We start from the raw sequence: 20,160 nt of genomic DNA, 5'->3' as shown, positions 1-20,160 counted from the left end.
AAGTGGGGCTCAGGGTGGCGGCATTTGGCGAGTCATAGCCCAGCCTGTGCTGAAAATGAGGCAGATGCCCTTCGCAGCAGGACCAGGGGACAGGAGTTCCCCAATGTGACCCTGATCCCCTAAAATGCTGTGCACTCTAACAGTAGCCCCAGGCTCCTGGGTTGGTGCTCCTTGTCTCCAGGGGAAAGGCTTTCTGAAGGTCACTGGCAGGGCGGGAGACTTGGAGACATCCGTTGAACGTTATCCCTGCAGCCTTCAATCAAGGCTGATAACTCCCTGGGACATTTTATCCCACGCTCCGTGCTTCCTCATTGCCCCTCGGGGAGATTGCTGCACCTCTGGGTTTCAGAGGAACTGGGCTGCTTGGCACAGAGACTTTGGCCCCAACACGTGCTGCCGTCAGTACTTAGTGCTTATGAAAAACTAGCTCCGGGGAACCAAGGCGCCAGTGTCAGAATGAGCCTGGACTCAGTGACTGTTACTCAAACAATGGACTGGGTGCAGGCACCCCTGGGCGAGCCTCCAGGTGGGGGCAGGGAGCCAGCGGCTCTGGAGGCCGCAGGCTGCTGTGGCCGTTCCCGAGACATGGAGGCCCTGAGGGAGGGCACTGAAGGAGGCACGAGGAGCCCCTGGACTTTTCCAAGTCTGACCACTCTCGGGCTCTCCCTGGGTGGAGCAGGCAGAGGCTTTGGCAGAGGCGGCTGGGCAGAGCCAGGCTGGGGGGACGGCCGGTGGACTCTGCTTCTCTCTCCTTCTCTCCTCTCCTCTCCCTTCTTTCGCCTCCTCCTCACCTTCCCTCTCCCCTTCTCCTGCTGGCTCTGCCTGCTTTCCCCACATTCCCACTTCTCCTCTCGCCTGGTGTGGCTCAGTCTAGCTGGGCAGGGGTGGGGGCAGCTGCCCTGCCCATGGCCAGACCAGTGACTGGCAGCACCTGTTCTGACCGTTAGTGAGGCGTGTGTTTGAGGAGGAAGGAGAAAACACGGCTATCTTCAGTTTGCTTTAAAAAAAAAACCAAACTACAGGTTCCAGGAACTGCAGGTAGTAGATAGATTCAAGGAACAGATTTTTAATCAACCAAAAACATCCATGAAAACCCTGTGGGGAACACAAAAGGAGTATAACATACAATCTGTCTTTAATCAGCAAGCAGTAAGGACCACTGCACAGCGATCAGCATGGTGCCAATTAAAAGAGAGGTTAGTTCTGTTCACAACGGCTGTGCATTGTGCGCCAACCCTGTGCTGGACCCTGATTCAGAGCCTGGAGGCGAGCGACGAAACACACGGTCCCTCCAGGAGGTCCCTAGGCCTGTGGGCGAGCCCAAAGCAGGGGAGATGGGCAGAGACGGCGGGCAGGGCAGGCTTTCGAGAAGTCGTGGAGAAGAAGCATAATGGGACCCTCAAGCAGACAGCTACTTGGCCTGAGAGTTCATTTTTCACCCCTTGTTGGTGACCAGAGGCACACTACCAGTGAACAGCAAGTTTCCCGCAAAGGAGCCATTTTCCTTCTGCAAAAAGGAAGTGGTGAGGAGAGGAGCGGAAGGGAGCCGCCCTGTGCCAGGCCCCCTGTGGGCACTTCAACACCGTCTCGTGGAAGTGCTACTACAACCCCTGGAGAGAAGGCTGGTCCCAGGGCTGAGGGAGCTTCCCAAAGCCCCACAGTTCCAGCCAAGGTTAAACCAGCACATGGTCTTTCCCACTACACACCGCTCCCCGAAATTCAGAGCTCCACACTGGCTCGTGGGTGCAGGGGCTGGAATCCTACAGAGGGAGTGTCATCTCTTCTGAACACAGAAACCTCACGGGTAGGGGAATTTTCGCCTTGGTGGTGGTGGTGACCCCAGCCAAATGTGCCTGCTCAGGAGCATGAGAATGGCATCCTGCTTCTCTCCGAGAGGCAGCTCCTGTCTGCTCCCAGATAGAGTTAATCCAGCCCCAGTGTTGAGCCAACTGAGATCCCAAAGCAGGAAGGTACTTGCCCCGGGTCCCACTGCTGCTCGCCCAGCCGCTCGCTTGCCGGCTCTCAGGCCTGTTCATTTACAGTGTTTTTTTGCAGGTCACCAACCAGAAGGCAGGATGGAAAATGCCTGTCCTCCTTGTGCTGTGCCTCCTGCAAGGTGAGTCCCGGACACAGCCCAGATTCAGAGTTGGTAAGACCAGACCCGTGCCTTCCAGGCTGCAGAGGCTGCTGGCGGGCTCCTCAGTTTGGGCAGATCCAGGGCTTTCTCTCCCGGGATCCAAGGCCAGGCATCAGATTAGGCCCAGGGGGAAGGAGGGAGGTGAGAGCTCACTTGAGAGGGCATATACTTGACCTGATGATTTCTAGAACATTCGCTCTTTTGATATCCCCTCTGTCTCTGCTCTCTTCCATTTGAGTTAATGACTGAAAGTTGGTTGCATTTGCAAGATAATGGTTCCAGGGCTCGCAAGAGGTAGAAGGAACATTGCTGCATTACCACTCATCCTGAAAGCACTCAAGTGTCGGTCAAGGGCCGGTCCTAGGGACCTAAAGATGAAGGCCCTGCCCTACTCTGACGAGCTCAGAGTCCACAGAGAAACTAGATGGGTAAAGAAAAATCATATCTATGCATCTACTTATTTAGTCAACACACATTTATGAAGGGCCCACCCTGTGCCAGGCCCAGGAGATGGCTGAACGGCAGACTCCCAGCCCTGCAGGTCCTGGCCGCTGGTGTGGGGAGGCTGGCCAGGTGCAGGTCAAGCTGGATGACAAATGGCCGCTGGTGTGGGGAGGCTGGCCAGGTGCGGGTCAGGCTGGATGACAAGTGGCCCTGCTCCATGCTGTGGTGTCTGGAGTTCATTTTGATGGTATGGGGAGCCATTGAGGAATGTAGTAAGTGGCACCTAGAGTGTCTGGCACCTAGAACTTAGTCCCAAGTAGATGCTTAACAAATAATTGTTGAATGAATTAATGAACGAACGAAAATGTTATGAAAATACCAAAGGATTAACGACTATGTTTGGCTTTATAAACAAACCAGAATTTAAACGAATTAAAAGTGGCTAAGATTTAAGCAAGAACTCCCTGTGATATAATTACACCACACTGCCCCCTTTACAATTTTTCCGTAGGAGTAGGCCTGCCCCTGGTGAAAACTCAGGGCCCATGATTTCTCTGCTAACGTGCAGGTAATAGTCCTCAATTCCTTTAAGTCTCAAACACCCTAAATTTGGTAATTTTAAGTGTCCAGTTAAATATTTTGGTCAGCACTTTAATCTTCGTTCATTCCCTCACTGGCCCAGGGAGGCGGGTGTGGTGGGAGCCTCCTCTCTTCCCTCCGCCTTCTCCTCCCTGGCTAGGATCTTGCACCTGGACCCCAGCAGGTCACAGGCAGGAGGGAGGAGAGGTGGGGAGCAGGCCGCTCTCGTCTGAGGGGTGGCTTGCAGCTCCCAGCCTGGCAGGTGCTTAGAGCTGGCTCTTTACCTCGTCCTCTGTGGCGCCTCTGTGGACCCTTAGGTGTTCCCCTGACAGCCATCTCCTCCCTTTGTCCCAGGTTCTGCTTTGGCCCCTCCACACAGAAGACCCCACCTCAGATGGCTGTGGGTTGGCTCTCTCCCCTCCAGGTCCCACCTCTGGGCCAAGGAAACACTCATACCTTCCTCACCCCTGTGCTGGCGGGAGGCGAGATCCATCGCAGGTGCAACCCTCCCCCGACTCTGTCCTGCTACAGACCTCTTGCACTTTCTCAGACCAAGTCAGGCTCCAGTCTGCAGGCCCCTCCCCAACTGCAGGCCTCACCCGCCCCTCCCCAAGGGAAGTGGAGCCTGGACATCGCCTGCCGAGTAAGGACGGTGAAGGGAGCAGGGGTACCGCCTCCCCTGAGGGGCAGAGAATTTGCATGAGGGGCCCCAGCTGGGCACCACATTGACTCTAAGAGGCTAGCCCTTTCTTGAATTCTCACAAGTGACTAAGAAAAAGTTCTAAGAACCTTAATTATATATAAGTAACAGCTACTGATAAGTAATCCCCCAAATGAGTTCTTAAGGGTGAGTAAAATTTGGTATCAGTAAAAGAAAGAGATGTGCACTGCCAGAGTTGATTAAGGATCCTTAATCAGCTTTTGACTGTGAAGTTGGATGGTCCCATCCTGCTGACAAACGGTTGCTCTGAGGCAGAGCAACTCTCGCACAGGCCACATGTCGATCGCGAGAATTCCTAAAATCCAGGGTATGAGAATTTGATCAGGGCACATCACTGTTTTCCTGAGATAGACCTTGTAATCAGGACTATTCTTGCCTTTTACTGATAGATGACCATTTAACTTTATCAATGGTGGTGTAGTTGGTGGTGTGTTGTTTAATTAAACCCACAGTGAGTATTGATACACCCATAGCATTTATGGCCTCGACTCTTCCTATAATTAGACCTCAAGACATATGCAGCAGGCAGGGCCAGCTTCATGGGCATGTGCCTTGTGAGGTCATATAGGGCCCGTGTGCTTGGTTTAAACCAAGATGACTGGTTGGTTTAATGCTCTGCTATTGTCGTAGTAAAATCCTTCATAACTTTTGAACAAGCGATCCTGCATTTTCATTTTGCACTGGGCCCCACAAATTACGTAGCTGGTCCTGGCAACAGGACATTAAACTGAGCTTTCTTGGGTTCAGAAGCCCTAGAGATATAGAACAAACTGATAGATGCCAGGCACCCACATCCTAAAGAAGGCTGTTGAACCACCTGTGCAGGACTGTGGCGAGAGAGTGCAAAGCTGGTCGTTCCCGCAGTCGCCCACCATGTGGCCTTCTGAAGAGTCCTCGGAGGGTGGAGGAGCTCACTGTGTGAGCCGTTTTGGAGAGAGACATCCATGTGTTGTGCTCTCCGCCACCTGCCCTGGGGGACGGGAGGGATCGCTTCCCCACACTGTAAGCTTAGTAAGAGAAGGAACTTCTAGACAGCCACTCAACAAGCTCGCCATATGTCCCAGGTTTCTTCTGACAGCAGGACAAAGGTGTGCTTCCTGTGACCAAATGTGGGATGGACAAAAAGGAGCAAGCCTGGGGCCTCCACCAAGAGGGCCACCCAGAGGAGACTGTCCCACAAAAGAGGGCAGATGGCCAGAAGCAACAGGCTTGGTGGCGGTGGAGGAGTCAATCACACAAGGCCAGCAGCAGGAGGAGGCAGTTCTTACGAGGAGGGACCTGCAGCCAGAGGCCATGGAAGGGAGATCTGGGAGGTAAAAGAGAAGGAAGCAGCCCTGGACATCTGCCATGCCTGGAGGGCAGCAAGAGCAGATCACTCCTCTCGCCCTCCATACCCAACCCTGGAAGGGCCTGGAACAGCAGAGTTTTGAGTAGAGGAAGGGGTAGAGCAGAGCAAGAGACCCCAACATGTCCCTCTCCCCCACAGCAGGCCTCTAAGCGTGGCTGGGAGAAAGGAAAAGCCTTCAGGTGGATAAGGGATTGGAGCTGCAACCAGTTGTTGGACTGGACCGGGCATATAATTTTAGACTAGACTGGGCTCTTTCTTAATGCCTGAGACTGTGAAAGCTACTGTACCCAAAATTACTCCTAAAATGTCATAGAGGAGCAGAAAGCCCACAGAACAAGTATGAGGAGGTAGTGAGAGAAAGAACAAACTTTGTTCCTGCTTGCACCCGATCAAATTTAAGTCGATCAGTACCCAGGCCATGCATGGTGGTTCAGCTGCGACTTACGCGCACGGCCAAAGTGGAGGCACTCGCAGTGCTGCTCACCCGCCTTTGACGGCGGCGCTGGCTCTGCCCGTTTCTACAGAACGTGTAGAACAGTGTGAACGTTTTTGCAACCACTGATGTGGGGCTGTACCCACCAAGCAGACCAGAATCCTTGAGTTTTAGGACACCCTGTCCTTTCCGCAGAAAGTACACTGATCTGTTCTGACTCTCTTTTAACACGCCCCGCAAACCGCAGCCCTTCTGTCAGACGTTGCCTCAGCCTCTCACAGGCGCTGAGACGGCAGCCTTTTCAACCTCTGCAGCAGAGCATGGTGGAATGAACCCAGGCTCTGCATGGACCGGTAGGAGAACAGCTGGCACGTGATGAGCGTCAGCGAAATAGTGGGAAGATTTTCTACCGCGTTTCCATCTCTCGACACGGCTCCTTTCCGTGCCCAAGGGCTACTCCTGACCCAGCGGCTAAGCGCTGACATTTCTACATTGATTTTTCTTAGCTTCACTTTCACAGAGGCATTTTCTGATCTAATTCTGGTGGAGTTTGGAGCTGGTAACCCCCCCAAACAGTGACGATACTCAACCCTCCCTCTCCTTTGACATTTTTTTCTCTGCTTGCAGCTGCAAGTGCGTTGAAGGGCCCGAGGCTGGTGTCTGGTGAGCTGGGGGGAGCTGTCACCATCCAGTGCCATTATGACCCCTTGGTCATCAATAAGCACCAGAGGAAGTACTGGTGCCGCCTGAACCCCCTGACGTGGATCTGCCACACCGTTGTGTCCACCAACAACTACACTCACCCTCGCTACCATGGCCGCGTGGCTCTAGCAGACTTCCCGAAGCGTGGCTTGTTCGCAGTGAGGCTGTCCCAGTTGTCCCCTGAAGATGCGGGGCGATATCGCTGTGGCCTCGGGAACAGAAACCACATGGTGTTCTTCAGCATGAACCTGACTGTCTCTGCAGGTAGGAGCTGACGGTGGGGGGTGGGGGGGGGGGTCAGGCTTGGGGAAGCAGGTGCTGGGAAGGAGAGGTACAAGAGAAGACCCAGGGGTCCAAGAGGGCTTCCAACACGGGGGCAATGATGACGAAAAGCCAGGAGAAGGCGAGGACATTAGGAAGTATAGGTGTTCGTTTCAGAAGGAAGGTAGACATTAGGCAAACTTCTCAGCTGAATGCACGTCAGCTCTCCCACCCAATCCCCCCGAAATGTTGTAGAATATACGTTTGGAGAGACTGCTAAGAAGGGAGTGAACTGGATAAAGTGGTTTCTTATGGTCATGACTTGGTTCAGACATGCAAAGCAGGTGAGGGCAGAACAGAAGAATTGGCACGGGGGTCTCCCTAAGAGGGAGGCCCTCAGTGAACCTCCAGCTGCTACCTCGTCTGTGTGGCAGGGTGCGGAGAGGTGATCCCGAACCAGGTGCCCAGGGTCCGAGGAAGGGCTGCCAGGCTGTGAGAGGGCAGACCACAGAAAGGACGGCATGTCAGGGAGCAGGCAGGCACGGGGGCCTGCGTGAACCTGTCCTGTGAGATGTTGCCGTCTAACCATCTGCTGAGGCTGCTGCTCCGCTGCAGCTGGGGTTTTCCTTTTTGTCCTGTTTGAAGAGCAGTACGCGGAGGGCCGTGGGCCTCTGGGAAAGGGACAGCAAGGGGGTCCTGGAGGAGTGGATAGACAAGATGTGGGCGTGGAAGAACGAGACAGGAACATAAAACGTCAATATTTGCAAAGACTAGAGAGTCCATCTGGTTTCCCCGTTTTTATTTTATCCAACATGTTGGCCAAAGGCTGCGTGGCTTAGTGAGGCTGCATTCCTTGCGGAAACACTGTAAGCCTGGCCTCCCTTGCCAGATCCTCTAGGCGGCCCGGATAGCCTTCCCACGTGGCCTCCTTCTGCTGTTCACACAGGTCCTGCCAGCACCAGCCCCACTGCCACTCCAGCTGCTGGTGAGCTCGTCAGGGGACCCTTTGGAAGAACATCAGTGGCAGCCAACGGATGGACCCCAGGAACCACCCAGACTATAGCAAGACAGGGGACAGGATGGGACAGAGCTGCTCTGACTCCAGGAACCCGCGAAAGTGCAGCTTCAGCTAAGGGAAGGCAAACCTCAGCAACAACTAGGGCAGCAGCTCCAGGGACAGGCAGCCGGGTGGAGGGCTCTGTCAGGGCAACAGTCCCCATTCCAGAGAGTCCAGCTTCAACAATCGGGGGTGTGCCCACTGCAACAGAAGGTGTTTGGGTGTGGGGCACCAGCAGCTCAGTAGCAAATGGGGCTAGGGCCAATGAAGAAGGGAGGGAGACCACCACTCCTGAGGCTGCCCTGCCGGGAGAGGAGACGGAGAGGCTCAGAACGGCCCTGGATGCAGCTGGGAAGGCCATAGGGACCATTAGGCCATCAACCCTCGTCTCAAAACAGTGGGCGTGGGAAACCCTCCGAGAAGAAACGTCGCTTTCTAAGCCACAAGCCCCGGGCTCCGTTGAATGGCTCACCTCAGCTGCAGGTGTGTGGACCATGGACCCCACCAGCGTAGAGATGGCGTCTGCAGAGGGAAGCGCTGAAGGGGACCTGGACGTGCCTGCTGGAGACAGTAGTGCCCGAGCAACCCCGATCCAGGCTGCGGGAGCAGGGCCCCTGAGGCCCCCGGGCAGGGAGTCCTCCATGAAGACGTAAGCTCCCAGCCCTCCTCTCAGCTGGGGCTGCCCCCAGCCCCTTTGCCTGGCACGGCCTCAGTGAGCTGCCCGCTGTGCCCCCTCTGTCTGCTTGCTTCTCTGCTGCTGGAACTGCAGACAGTCAAGGGCCAGGGACACCAAAATCAGACACCCTCCCTCAGCCAAGGGTCCTTGCTAGGAGAATGCTATCTGAATATTTTCAAGCAAAAATCTAAACAATAGAATAACAGAATACTCAGTGAAACCTTTGGGGCTTTTTTTAAAGATGAGGAAAAGAATCTCCAGAGAGCGGCAGTGACTTGCTGAAGCCAGGAGGAAGGACTGTGGCAGAGCCAATTGCCAGGGGTAGATCCCCTGGCTCTCACTCAGTCCTCTTTCCCACTGTGTGGCACACTGGTGGGGCCCTACACAGATGGCGGAGCAGGAAAAGGACTGGGGGCTTGGGAGCTTGAAGACAGAGGCTCTAGTCCCAGCTCTGCTAACCCGCCGTGGGAGTGAGGGCAGCCAGCTTGCCTTGGCCTCAGCTTCTTGCCTGTAAAATGAGGGGTGAGGGTCAAATGGTCTGCAGTCTCCTACCCAGCTCTAACCTCCCCTCTCTTGTGCTCTTCCCATCCCCACTCCTGCTACTTCCATTCCAGCGCTTCTCCAGAAGGGAAAAACGTCTTTCGGATCCTGACTCCAGTCTCTACCGTGCTGCTCCCGCTTACTCTTGTGGCTCTTTTTCTACTGCAGAGGAAGCTCCAGAGAAAGAGCACCTGTGAGTTGAGTTTAAGTAGCCCCAAGGCCGGGGAGGGGAGTGCTTGTTCCCATCTGATACCCTCAGCACCGGGTGGGGTCAGAGTTGGTGCTGGGACTTCTGGATGTAGGAGAGCTAAATTCTAGCCTGAGCCGTTTAATCACTCTTGACCTTGGTTTCTTTGTCAACCAAATGGGAAAATCATCTCTGTACTTATAGCTCAATGCCATCCCAGAGCTTCAGGAGCTCTTTGGAGGATGGCAAGGCATACGCTAACCACAGGTGTGGGAACCACATGAGCAGCAGACAGCGGGCGTGCAGGGCCCAGACGTGGGGCCAAACAACCTCTGCGCCCTCTGCGCAGCCCAGCTAAAAGTCTCTGACAGCCAGGTGCCCAGGTTTAAACACTCCTAAAGTGAGTGATCCATGATGGTTAGATCTGGCGAGGAAAAGATGAGATTTTCTGAGAGCAGGTGGAGGAGGCTAAGATTCTCAGATCCAGGGGCTCAAAGGCCTGGCCCAATTCCTGTCAATCTAAGGGCACGTTTGCAATTCTTCTGTGTCAGAAAGTTCTTGAAGGCTTCTTGGTGTGTGGGAGTGGTTCTGGGAAATCCAATCCAGTGCCCAGTACCCTCACAGCATGCTCTGTGTCTATGCAGCTCAGGAGACAGGAAGGGCAGCAGGGGGCATCTTGACTCGGATGACACATTTCCTGGAGCTGAGCCTTCAGCCAGGCCAGCTGTCCTGTGTGGAAAGGAAGATGCTCCAGGATGACTCTCCTCTTATCCATGCCAGCCTAACTGTCCTGGAGAGGGACCCTGGACCCTGAGGAACCGAAGGATCAGCGCCTCAGTCACCACAGAGGAGAACCCGGACCAAACACTCTAACCTCACCCTTCCTCCACCTGACGAAGGGAGCTAACGGAACTGGGGGGCCATCTGGGGAAGCAAAGGCTGACCATCCTTGGGCTGAGGAAGGCCAAGCATTTTCCATAGTCAAAGGTGGCGGTATGACTCAAAGAAGTCTTCAAGAAAGGACTTATTAAACACTGGTAGAGGTCACCCAGGAAAAGTGTGGAATTTACACTCCTGGAGCTTTGAAAATACAAGAGGCTTCCAGGTGGTGTGGAAAGGTACAAATTCTAACCTTCACCCAAGCCCCTGCTAGGCGCCCCCTTTTCTGACATCTGTTAGCACTCAGCCTGCTGCACACGTTTCATTGTATTTGCGTATATGGTCACGTATACTAGTTTTGCCTTCTCAAGCAGATTCAACACTCCTATAGGGCAGTAATTCTGCTTCATCTGCCTCACTGTGTCCCCAGAGAACTTCCAGCTCAGTAGGGCCCCAATAAATATTTGTGACTAAATGGCTGACTGGAAAGGCATGGGCTCAGTGGGCTCTTGGGACTCTGCCCATGCAGATGCTCTGAATCCCCCTTCAACTGGTAGTCCCCTGGACGACTCCATAGGCGGTGTTTTCTACATAGAAACCAAAAGGAACAACACTCATTCTTCAAATCATCCCTCCCCATTTGGGTCCATACTCCATGCAGCAGACCTTTTGACCCAGTCAAGATTTTCTGGGATTTTCCTAAAATCATGGAGGAGGAGGGTATTTTTCAGTAGATTCTCACTTTCTTCATAAAGAGCCTCTTGTTCAACTGTTTATAAATCTTTGATATCAAGGACTGTTGATGAAACTGGAAAATGGTTACTGGGTTGGCAGGGAGGGATAAGAGAGAAGGAGGCCAGGAGCAATTTTGTGTGGATTCTGCTTTATAACCACTTCATCTCATGCCTTTTGGGGACTTTCACTCCTCCTCAGTCCAACTGTCTTTTCAGGAATCACACCTGCTCTTCCATTCTGCCAAATCCGTTACCCAGCTGTCTGAACTTGGTGTGCGGGCAGAGCAGCCTCTGAGCAACAGAAGAGAAGGGAGAGAAAGTCCAACATGCAGTGCAGAACTGCTGGGTAGACATTCCAAGGAGGCGCGGCCCTGCCTGCCAACTGTCAGCAGCACCGGAAACCTTTGGTTACTCCCTCCACAGAGCCGGTGCTGAACCCGGTCACTGTCCCAAGAAAGTCGAGGAGATGCCGTCTCCATGGTTCGCAGAGAGAGCTGTTGTTTTAGAGAAGTAGGAAAGCTGCATGAATCTAACCAAATGGAATCATAGAATTTCAGGCTAGTAGAGCCTTAGAGATTAACCCTCAGCCTAGTAAGGTAACGGAGGCCCCGTCGGGGAAGTAACTTGTTTAAAGTTACTCAATTAACCCAGTCAGTAGTAGCAGAGTGAGGACAAGAAAAGGGAACCCACATCCTTGATCTAGTGCCTTCTCCACATCACCCTTGCTAAATAATGTATCAAAGCAAAACTAATCGTCAAAAATCAACCACAATGGTGTTCCAGACCATTTTCATGCACGCTGTCTCAGTGACCTACCTAGAAAACCTGTAAGAGAGATAGGACAGCCATCATGATGCCATTCACCCAGCAGGAAGCAGGCCCCAGAAGGATGTAATTCAGCCAAGGTCACTGAGCTCATTAGGGACAGGGATGGGCGGAGAACCCGGGCCGTGTGGGATCGTGCCACCTAACTGGTGTTTACTAGGGGCGTCCACAGATAACTGGCTTTTCAGGACTGTTAGGCGGTATTCTGAGAAAAAGAAGGTTGGTAGCTGAGAGAAGTCCGGGCGAGGCAATTTGGACGCAAGCAGGTTCTCCTGCACACGCGCCTTTGGAGACTTTAATACGCTAAGGTGCACGCTGAGTGGCCCTGGGTGTGGGGACATCATGCAGATTCCCGGCATTGTGGACTCTTGTATTTTGGTGAAGCGGTCGCACAGGACTGGGTTCCTCGGGTCACTCCTTGTTTGGGGCTTGATGCATTAAACTAGGAGTCAGCAAACCTTTTCTGTAAAGAGCCAGAGAGCAAATATTTCAGACTTTGCAGGCCATGCAGCCTCTGTCGCAACTACTCAGTTCTGCCCATGTAGCACAGAAGCGGCCAAGACAATAAATAACGAATGACTTTGGCTGTGTTCCAACAAAACTTTCTTTACAGAAACAGGCAGCAGGCGGCACCTGGCTCCGGAGGCATAATTTGCCAATCCCTGCGCAAAGCCATAAAACCTCGCAAGGATCTCTGTCTCTACTCTGATGCGAAGGAGCAGACCCCGCTCTTCCTCAAAAGCTTCCCTCACCACCCCTCTCAGGCCCTCCCCTTCCCCCAAACTCCTGTGATACTGGCTGTCTGAGGTTCAGCAGTTAGGATGTCCTGCCTGACCCCCCTTACTTGGGGGAACGCAGGGCCCAGCCCAGCAAGGGTGTAGGCCAAGTGGCTGGAGTCAGGGGCAGCTTCCAGGATGTGGAAAGGCTGTCAAGTCAGGGTGTTTTAGGGAAAGCTGAGGTCCACCAGCGGAAGGAGCCAGTCCAAGTTCAAGGGGCCAGAGCAGAGCCACAATCAGAGTGTCAGGGCCAAGAGAGGGGAGCTATGCAGAGATAAGATCTGAGTGAAACCTTCGCCAAGAAGGAAGTGGGACAGTCCCAAGAGTTTACAGCTCTCCTTTATGGGCTAACTGATCCTGGAGTGGGGCAGGGGCGGCTGACTTAAAAGGCCAGAGGCAAAACAGGCAAAGCAGGCCAACTCCACCCCTGGGTATGGTCAGTGATTAGCTTTTTGTTTTATATCCCTAGCCAGCACGATGCCTACATCACTGGGACAAGGGGCAGGGAGACGCTCTACCCCTGAGGCTGGAATCAGGGAAGCGCCCATGGAGATTTCTGATCCCAGATTCAGGGAGGCCCTGACTTTCCTAGGATCAAGCATGTTCTACGGGTTAGGGTGCAATTCTTCACTTCTCACTCGTCTACTTACTAACTACTCGTAAAGGACCTCTCCCCAGCAGGGCCTGCCCCAGGTGTTATCACATTCCATATGGCACTTTTTGCAACATTTCTGTGAGGTAGGTATGAGAATTCCCACTCTAAAAATGAGAAAACTGAAACCAGAGAAATTCACTGGTTACCCTCCTAGAAAAGGGGCAAGCTAGGAATTGAATGCGACGTGGTCCACCTCCGCACCTCCTTGATCTCAGGGCCGTGCTGCACTGCCTTCCTCTGTGCCTGGATTTATGGCCTGGGTATCCGGCCAGGTCTTTTGCTGTTTAAGACTCTAACGTCTTCCTTGTTTTCTCTTTTAGGCCTATGTGTAGAAAGTTTCATAATCATTTCCAGCAATTTGTTCTCTCCAGTCACTAGCTGACTTATTACTATTTTGGTTAAATGAAGTGTAAAAGTTCAAGGAGCTGGAACTGAGAGCTAAAAATTCAGTCACTGGCCCTGAGGTCCTTACCGGCATTTGTACAAATAGAGTTCAGATCTTACTTACCCGCAGGGGTGTCCATCCATCTCAGGTAACTCAGGGCAAATGCTTGACCCCCAGCCAACTTCTCACTGTCCTCCACTAAGACTTTGGGGGTTTATTCCTCTCCTCTAGTAGCCAGTGTGATCTGGGAACTGCAAAACCAGTTTAATAACAGCTTCAGTCAGGCACAAGAGGAAGGCATTTCCATGGAAAGACCTGTAACACACTTTAGCCATTAGTGATTCTTTTCCACTTGTATAGACGTTCCAGGGCTAAGGGGTTGACAAACATTGAATGGAAAATGGAGACTCAACACAAAAGGAGACAGACTCTCTGTGGGTGGCCCCGCATGCAGGGTCCAGCATCACCAAGCTCTCCATTTTGCATTAAGTGATGTAGCTTGGCTTACACGCACCGACCCTCCCAGGCCAACTTGCTCCCTTCGCTATCAGCAAGAGGAGGAGCTGTCACCCCACGGCCCATTCTGCAAGGGGTCAGCTGAAACCCAGATGGGCAACAGAGAGGTGCCAGCTGCAGGAGAGGACCCTGTGCCACACTTCTGGAGGCGTGTAGAAATCGTGAACACTGAGGCACTGGGCCAGTAGGCCACCAGGCGCCCCCTACTCCCGTTTTGTTGAAAACACACATTCCCTGAGAGCATCTGGAGCCTTCTGTGTTCTTCTTTCCCAGCCTCTGGCTCAGTCCCCCCCGCCCCCCTCGCTTATTTGCTGCCTCGATCTGGATCTACCAGTTCTTCTCTGAGCACAGAGGCTCAAACCAGGCCACTTCTTTCCCTAATGTTGCAAATGCCTGACTCCCCAACCCTGAGTACCTCAGATAGGAGGAAGAGAGCCAGGACTACCATGACCAAAGGTGTTCTCCGAGTTGCCCCACAATGTGTCTGAAGTTGTTGCCCTTCACATCAGACAAGAGTTCAGGAAAAGGGCGTCAGGAGTCTCCTTCTCTAGAGCCTGGCATAAGAAGGGCAGACTGGTTATTAAATGCAACTGGTCTAAACTCTTCATTTTGCCAGCACTCTCTTCCATCTGTGTGGTACAGACAACTGAAAATGAGTTAGACTATACATCAGCAGAAAGAAGCAGGTTGTACACTGTTGTACAGATGGGAATGTTGAGGCTCAGATGGGCACAGGCTGCAGGGGATTTTTTCCAATGGCTGCCAGCCAGGCAAACCTTGGGCTGAAGGCCAGGCTAAGACCAGGAACAAGGAAACAGCAAGTCTTCAGGGGGACCCCAATGGTTCACGAGAAGGGCTAGGCCCTGTCACCTGACACTTCACCTGTTGACTTTGGATGTGTATCCCAAAAATCTTCCTCCTTCCGCCCCTCCCTGGCCAGAGTAAGGAGGTAGGAGAGGCAAGAGAGTGGTTTGGTAACCTCAGAAAGTTTTGCTCATTTGTTCCTGCCTCTCAGAATGGGAGAATAAAAGCTCTTTGGGGCCCCGGGACTGGCCTGGCAGGATTAAGGGCCTTTGGACCAAGGCCAACTTTCCACTTCCAGGCTCTTTCTCATTCGGCTTTACCACTTGCTCTCCATGACAGCCTCCTCAGGGCAAAATGCACCTGTCTTAGGGCTCCCACCACAGTCCCTGCCTGCGCTCCTCCACCACTCAAAGAGAACAGACAGCCCTCTACCCCGGAAGCCCCAGAAGAAATGTTGTTTTCACTCTCTGGTTGGGAGTAAATAGAGCTAGGAAAACAGGTGAGGGATTGGACATCAGTGCAGTGACACAGGGAAGCAGGTAGTCAGGGAGAAGGAGGTGACTGTGTGTTCATGTAGAAAAAAGAAAAGATTTGAGGCTCACATACATACATTCGGCCAGTAAGACGCCCTCTCCAACACCATCCAGTGACTGGAACTGCTGATCTGGTCACAGTCCTCTCCCCGTCTTTCACACCCTCCACATGGCCCCCATCAGCTGGCCATTCTCTGACTTTTCCTTAACTAAGGTTGTTCCTGGCATTTACACGATGCTGCCAGATCACAGACGCCATCTCCAAGCTCCTTAAGAAGGGCCCTGGGGATCCCTTGTGCAATCGCCCAATAGCCAGGCAAATATGGAGCGTTTAGAATTAATTTTCCTCCTACCTGTCGCTAACAGGGAGACTCACCTGGGAAAAGGCTCAGGCCTTTGAACACAAGTCTGGGCTCAGAAACTCCCAAAGAGCTTGGCTGAGCCCAGCCTACTGGACTATTCCAGTCTCCACTCTCTTAGTGGGATTCCAACCAGTGACCATACTAGGGACCATGTGGCCAGCCAGCAGCACTCAGCTGAGCAACAATGGCAGTAGTTCCCATCTCATGTCCTCTCTCCAGCCCGAAAGGCAAAATTAGAACAGGAAGAGTAAATGGATGTAAAGCTCTTGGCCAATGGATGACACCTAAGGTCAGGAAATACAAGATCATTATCTGCTAATGGTGACACTGGGGCTACTTGGACATGGATAATCCCAAACAGTCAATATCCTTAAAATAAAGGGAGGGGGTTAGCCATCCAGCTTTGGTAGATTCACTGTCACAATTCTATTTTCCAATGGTTGACACTGAAATGACTGTTATGTTATTGGCTGGCCGAGGAATGCTGGATTTTAGGGCTGGCTGGCCTGGGATTAAACATTGACTCAAGACAGGGGTTAAATGTTGACTAATCAGAAGAGCTTCACATGGGAGCAGAGAGCTGGCAGTAAACAGCAGTGATAGGCATTTCATCTGTCCGCTCCTATCTCACTCTTCTGGGAAAAGCCACATTCATAAGAAGCATCCACAGTGAGCAATGTTGGAAGGGCAGTGGAGAGGTGGGGAAGGATTGTATGGCTCAGGCCTCCCCTTCTCTATTGGCGCTGGGTCAACCTAGGGCCTTGGAGCATCAGCTAATGCCACCAACCTGAAGAGCTGGACCTGCATGTGCTTGTGTACTTGGTCTTCTCCAATCCCTGAATCAATCAAAGGTGCAAACAGAAGTCATTTGCTGCCTGTGGAAACACAATTCAAAAGATTTGTCGGAAGAGTGAAAGCTTGGAGAACTGGAGGGAAACGCCCGATATTGGGAGACCTTGGTTCTCGACTCCTCTATGCCATTGCCTCACTGTGCAAAATTGGACAAGTCATTCCACTTCTGGGCCCTTAGCTCTTCATTGATCAGTGGGGAATCACTCTTTGTTCTGAAAGGCTGTGTTGTCCCATTCATTTGAAGCTGAATCATAAGCAGCTGTTAGATGCCAGCCACTGCACAAATTATACTTAATCTTTGTAACATACTTATGGGGGAGGATAATTAGCCCCATTTTATAAATGAGAAAACTAAGGTTCAGAGATATTAAGTAACTTGTCAAGGGTCCACTTGCTGGCAAGTGGCAGGGGCTGGACGTGAACCCAGGGTGCTCTGGGGCTGGAGCCGATACACTGTCCACAAGGCTGCTTTGCCTCTTCGTCCTGGCTGCTGCCCAGCTGGTGTTGCTCCTTGGCAGTGGTGTGTGGGGGCAATGACTCCTCCATCAGACCGCGTGCCCTTGGGGAACATGGATGAACACTCCTGCACGTCTTGCATCTCCCTGAACCTCAAACAGGTCATGGACATAGTAGATGCTTGTGGTGGGCTGAAAAATGGCCCCCCAAAGACGTGTCCGACCCTGGTCCCTGGAATCTGTAAATGTTACCTTATTTGGGAAAAGAGTCTTTGCAGGTGTGATTCTGTTCAGAAGCTTGAGATGAGGAGATCTCCTGGATCATCTGGGCGGACCGTAAGTGCCATCACAAGGGTCCTTATTAGAGAGAGGCAGAGAAACATTTGAGACACACACAGAGGGCAGGATGAACACAAGGGTAGAGACTAGGGCGATAGAGCTACCAGCCAAGGAATGCCAGCAGCCACCAGAAGCTAGAAGAGGTGAGGGACAGAGTCCCCCAGAGGGAGCATGGCCCTGTCCACACCTTGACTTCAGACCTTTGGCCTCCAGAACTAAGAGAGAATACATTTTTGTTGTTTTAAGTCACCAAGGTTATGATAATTTGTTACTGCAGCCACAGGAAACTAATGCAGTACTCAACCAGAACCCAGAATCCTAGAACCGGAGGAGCCTTGGGAACCATTTGGCCCAGCCTCCCATTTAACAGTTGAAACCACAGCCCTAAAGGAAGAAGCAATTCGGCAAAGGTCACTTAGCCAGTTAGAGGCAGAGCCAGAGCCTGGACACAGAGGTTCTGACCCCAGACCAGGGCTCTGCACTTCCCCACACTGACTCATGCCAGTCCCTGAGCCATGAGAATCAAATGAAAAGACGTTCTTCTGATCACTATTTTCTTCTCATGTTATTATTTTAAAAGGGAAGGGGAGCTTTTAAAGCAGATGAAGTGACGTAAGTTTTGGAAGGTACGATTACTGCTGTCATGGTCATTACTATTGAGCTGGGCTGTTGGCCCTCTTGGCCAGTCCCTCCCTCCTGATGACTGGGATGTTTTAGAGCCGCTGAGTTACAGATGGGGAAACCACAGTGAGAGAGGGGAAGCTGGGGGACTCCAATCACACCACTAGCATGTGGCTGAGCCCAAAACAGGATGCAGGACTCTGCTTCTTGGCTCTTCTCCAGGTTCCGCTTCTCATGTTCCCCTTTCCCTAAGCTGGACCAGTGGGCCAGGTGGGCTTCAGGGGTGTGTGTGTGCATGCGTGTGTGTGCCCATGCACACACGTGTGTGCCTGACACAGTCTGCTAAGATAGTTATGGGGACTCCTGGGAACACACACCAGGACATGATCCCACCATCATAGAATAAGGGGGCAGGGAAGGAGATCTGGGGGCCCCGGGGAAGCATGAGAGCAGCTGTTTCGTGGATGGGCCTCCCTGAACTCCTACCAGCCCAGACAACTAGACGCAATTTACCCCCTGCTCTGGGGAATGTGAGTTAACGAGGAATAAGAAAACAAAATCTACAAATATCTTAATGATCCACTTCTAAAGGAGAAAGGCATAAGACAGAGAACCTTTGAAGGAAGCCATAGTCTGGCAGAACCAGGCTTATTCCCTCACTGTCCCCACACCATCTCCATCTCCCCTTACATCCTCCCACTAGATACAGACCCTGGAACTGGGGAGGAGAAAGATTGCTGAGGGGAAAGAAAGACCACTTAGCTGTTGGTGTATCTTTGTGCCCTCCCACCCACCACCATGGGGTGTAGTCCCCGGCTGCAAGCGAGGAGAGGAGATCCATAATGACAGAGAGATCTAGAAGGGTCTGGAGATGCTGGAGCCAAGGGGGGCTGCAGCTGGCTTGTCCCATACAGGACTTTGGTAGCCAGCAGTCTTGCCAATATCCATTGCAGCCCCAATTACACAGGAATGTTCGAGCACAGAAGCCCACAAGGGGTTCTAGGGGAGAATGAGGCTTTGTGCACAGGATGTCCCCAAGGCTCAGAGAGACACAGATTGGCCAAACTTACCCTGCACCCACAGGAACGGCAAGGAAGGGCCGAGGGGGCCTGGAAGTCCTAGCCAAAGGAGCCCAGCAGTAGAGACAAGGAGAGCGCAGAGTGGACCAGACCTCTCGGATGAACAGGGATAAAGGCCCAATGACTGCAAGTCGAGTTCCATCTTAAAAGACAGGACAACTTCCTTCTGGAGCACAAGGCCAACACAGCACTATGACAAAGCAGACCAAAGTAATGGAGCACTCCTTCCCAGCGCTCCCAAAGCATCACGGGCAAAGCCACCCCTCACGGGCCCACTTACCCCACACCTAACATAAGCCCCAGAGGAGAGAAGGCAGACAAGAAGGATAGGAAATCCTGACGGAGACAGAGTTTTAAATGAGGAGTGAAGTGACAGAGGTATTGCTGAATTGGATCGAGTTTGCCTGGAAGTGACTAGGCAATTTTTTCCTTACGTCAGTCAGATTTTGGGTTTGGGGTCTGAAATTAAGCTCCATAATAGAAAATACTGTCAAATCTGTGTTTCCAGGTTGCTACCCTACCACGAGTGAGTGGTTAGCTAAAATAAGACCAGGGCTCTGACTGCCCTGTTTTTCCAGGGTTCTATTTCTCCTTTCCTCCTTCCCCTTTGGGGTTTGGCCTGCAGGATACTGTAGGGAGAGCCTGGTCAGCCCCGCGCAGGTAGGATGGGGCAGGCTTCTGTGTGGGGCTGTGGGGGGGTGGGGGATGTGCGTGTGTGCTGGGGAGTGGGCTTCACTCGTGTGATGCAGGACTGCTAAAATCTTTTGGGGACTGCCTGGGAGTCCTAACCAGGCCGTGTCCGGGGGACTTCCAAGGACCAACTAAGGGAGAGAGATTGCTCCAAGGACCAACTAAGAGAAAGAGATTTCTACCCGGCTCGGCAGATCAGTGCCCTCTTTGCTGTGGTGCCAAGCCCAGCTCCCAACAAGACTCCAAGGTCCGCCATTTTCAGGGGAGCCCAGAAGCAGCCAGAGTCTTTAATTCCTGCAGGGCATGAAAGGGAAGAGCCACGGCCCCCCATGTGGCTGGAAGCGCTGGAGCTGGTAAAAGGCGCTTTGCAAAAGATGAGTAAAGAGTGGACTTAATCCAGGCTAAGTATCCTAGGGAGTGGGGCGATGTTCCGAGTGAGTGGAGACGTGAGACCAAGGACTGAGAGCCATCCCTGCCACCTGTGCCCCATCGAATGCACATCAATTTCATACTATGCCCCGGGCCATGTGTTTCACATCTAATGTCTGGTTATATCTTCTCCCTGTGGGG

The 20,160-nt window shown here is 52.6% G+C and overlaps 1 protein-coding gene and 1 long non-coding RNA gene across 13 annotated transcripts in view; one reads left to right on the top strand and one right to left on the bottom strand.

Annotated features, from left to right (window-relative positions):
* The window catches only part of FCAMR (Fc alpha and mu receptor), a 33,027-nt gene extending 20,920 nt beyond the window's left edge, over positions 1 to 12,107 (top strand). For 3 of the 6 annotated variants that reach the window (XM_008541726.2, XM_070591382.1, XM_070591381.1), the window contains 5 exons: positions 2,056 to 2,116; positions 6,290 to 6,628; positions 7,572 to 8,331; positions 8,973 to 9,091; positions 9,730 to 12,107. In XM_008541726.2, the coding sequence (XP_008539948.2) occupies positions 2,056 to 2,116; positions 6,290 to 6,628; positions 7,572 to 8,331; positions 8,973 to 9,091; positions 9,730 to 9,899 (1,449 nt within the window). In that variant the 3' untranslated portion in view covers positions 9,900 to 12,107. Of the gene's footprint in view, positions 1 to 658; positions 1,197 to 2,055; positions 2,117 to 4,826; positions 6,016 to 6,289; positions 6,629 to 7,571; positions 8,332 to 8,972; positions 9,092 to 9,729 lie in introns of those variants that run through there. The other 3 variants (XM_070591383.1, XM_070591385.1, XM_070591384.1) reach the window with 3 other exon arrangements.
* LOC139078953 (uncharacterized) overlaps positions 7,410 to 20,160 on the bottom strand; it is a 33,610-nt gene continuing 20,859 nt past the window's right edge. For 5 of the 7 annotated variants that reach the window (XR_011532170.1, XR_011532171.1, XR_011532172.1 and 2 more), the window contains 6 exons: positions 18,892 to 19,090; positions 17,114 to 17,218; positions 16,342 to 16,429; positions 14,271 to 14,409; positions 13,463 to 13,590; positions 10,831 to 11,986 (listed from right to left, as the gene is read on the bottom strand). This is a non-coding gene — a long non-coding RNA (uncharacterized lncRNA). Of the gene's footprint in view, positions 8,867 to 10,830; positions 11,987 to 13,462; positions 13,591 to 14,270; positions 14,410 to 16,341; positions 16,430 to 17,113; positions 17,219 to 18,891; positions 19,091 to 20,160 lie in introns of those variants that run through there. The other 2 variants (XR_011532176.1, XR_011532174.1) reach the window with 2 other exon arrangements.

This window comes from Equus przewalskii, chromosome 23 (assembly GCF_037783145.1).
Source record: "Equus przewalskii isolate Varuska chromosome 23, EquPr2, whole genome shotgun sequence".
NCBI lineage: Eukaryota > Metazoa > Chordata > Mammalia > Perissodactyla > Equidae > Equus > Equus przewalskii.
This window is presented reverse-complemented; position numbering and strand designations above follow the sequence as displayed.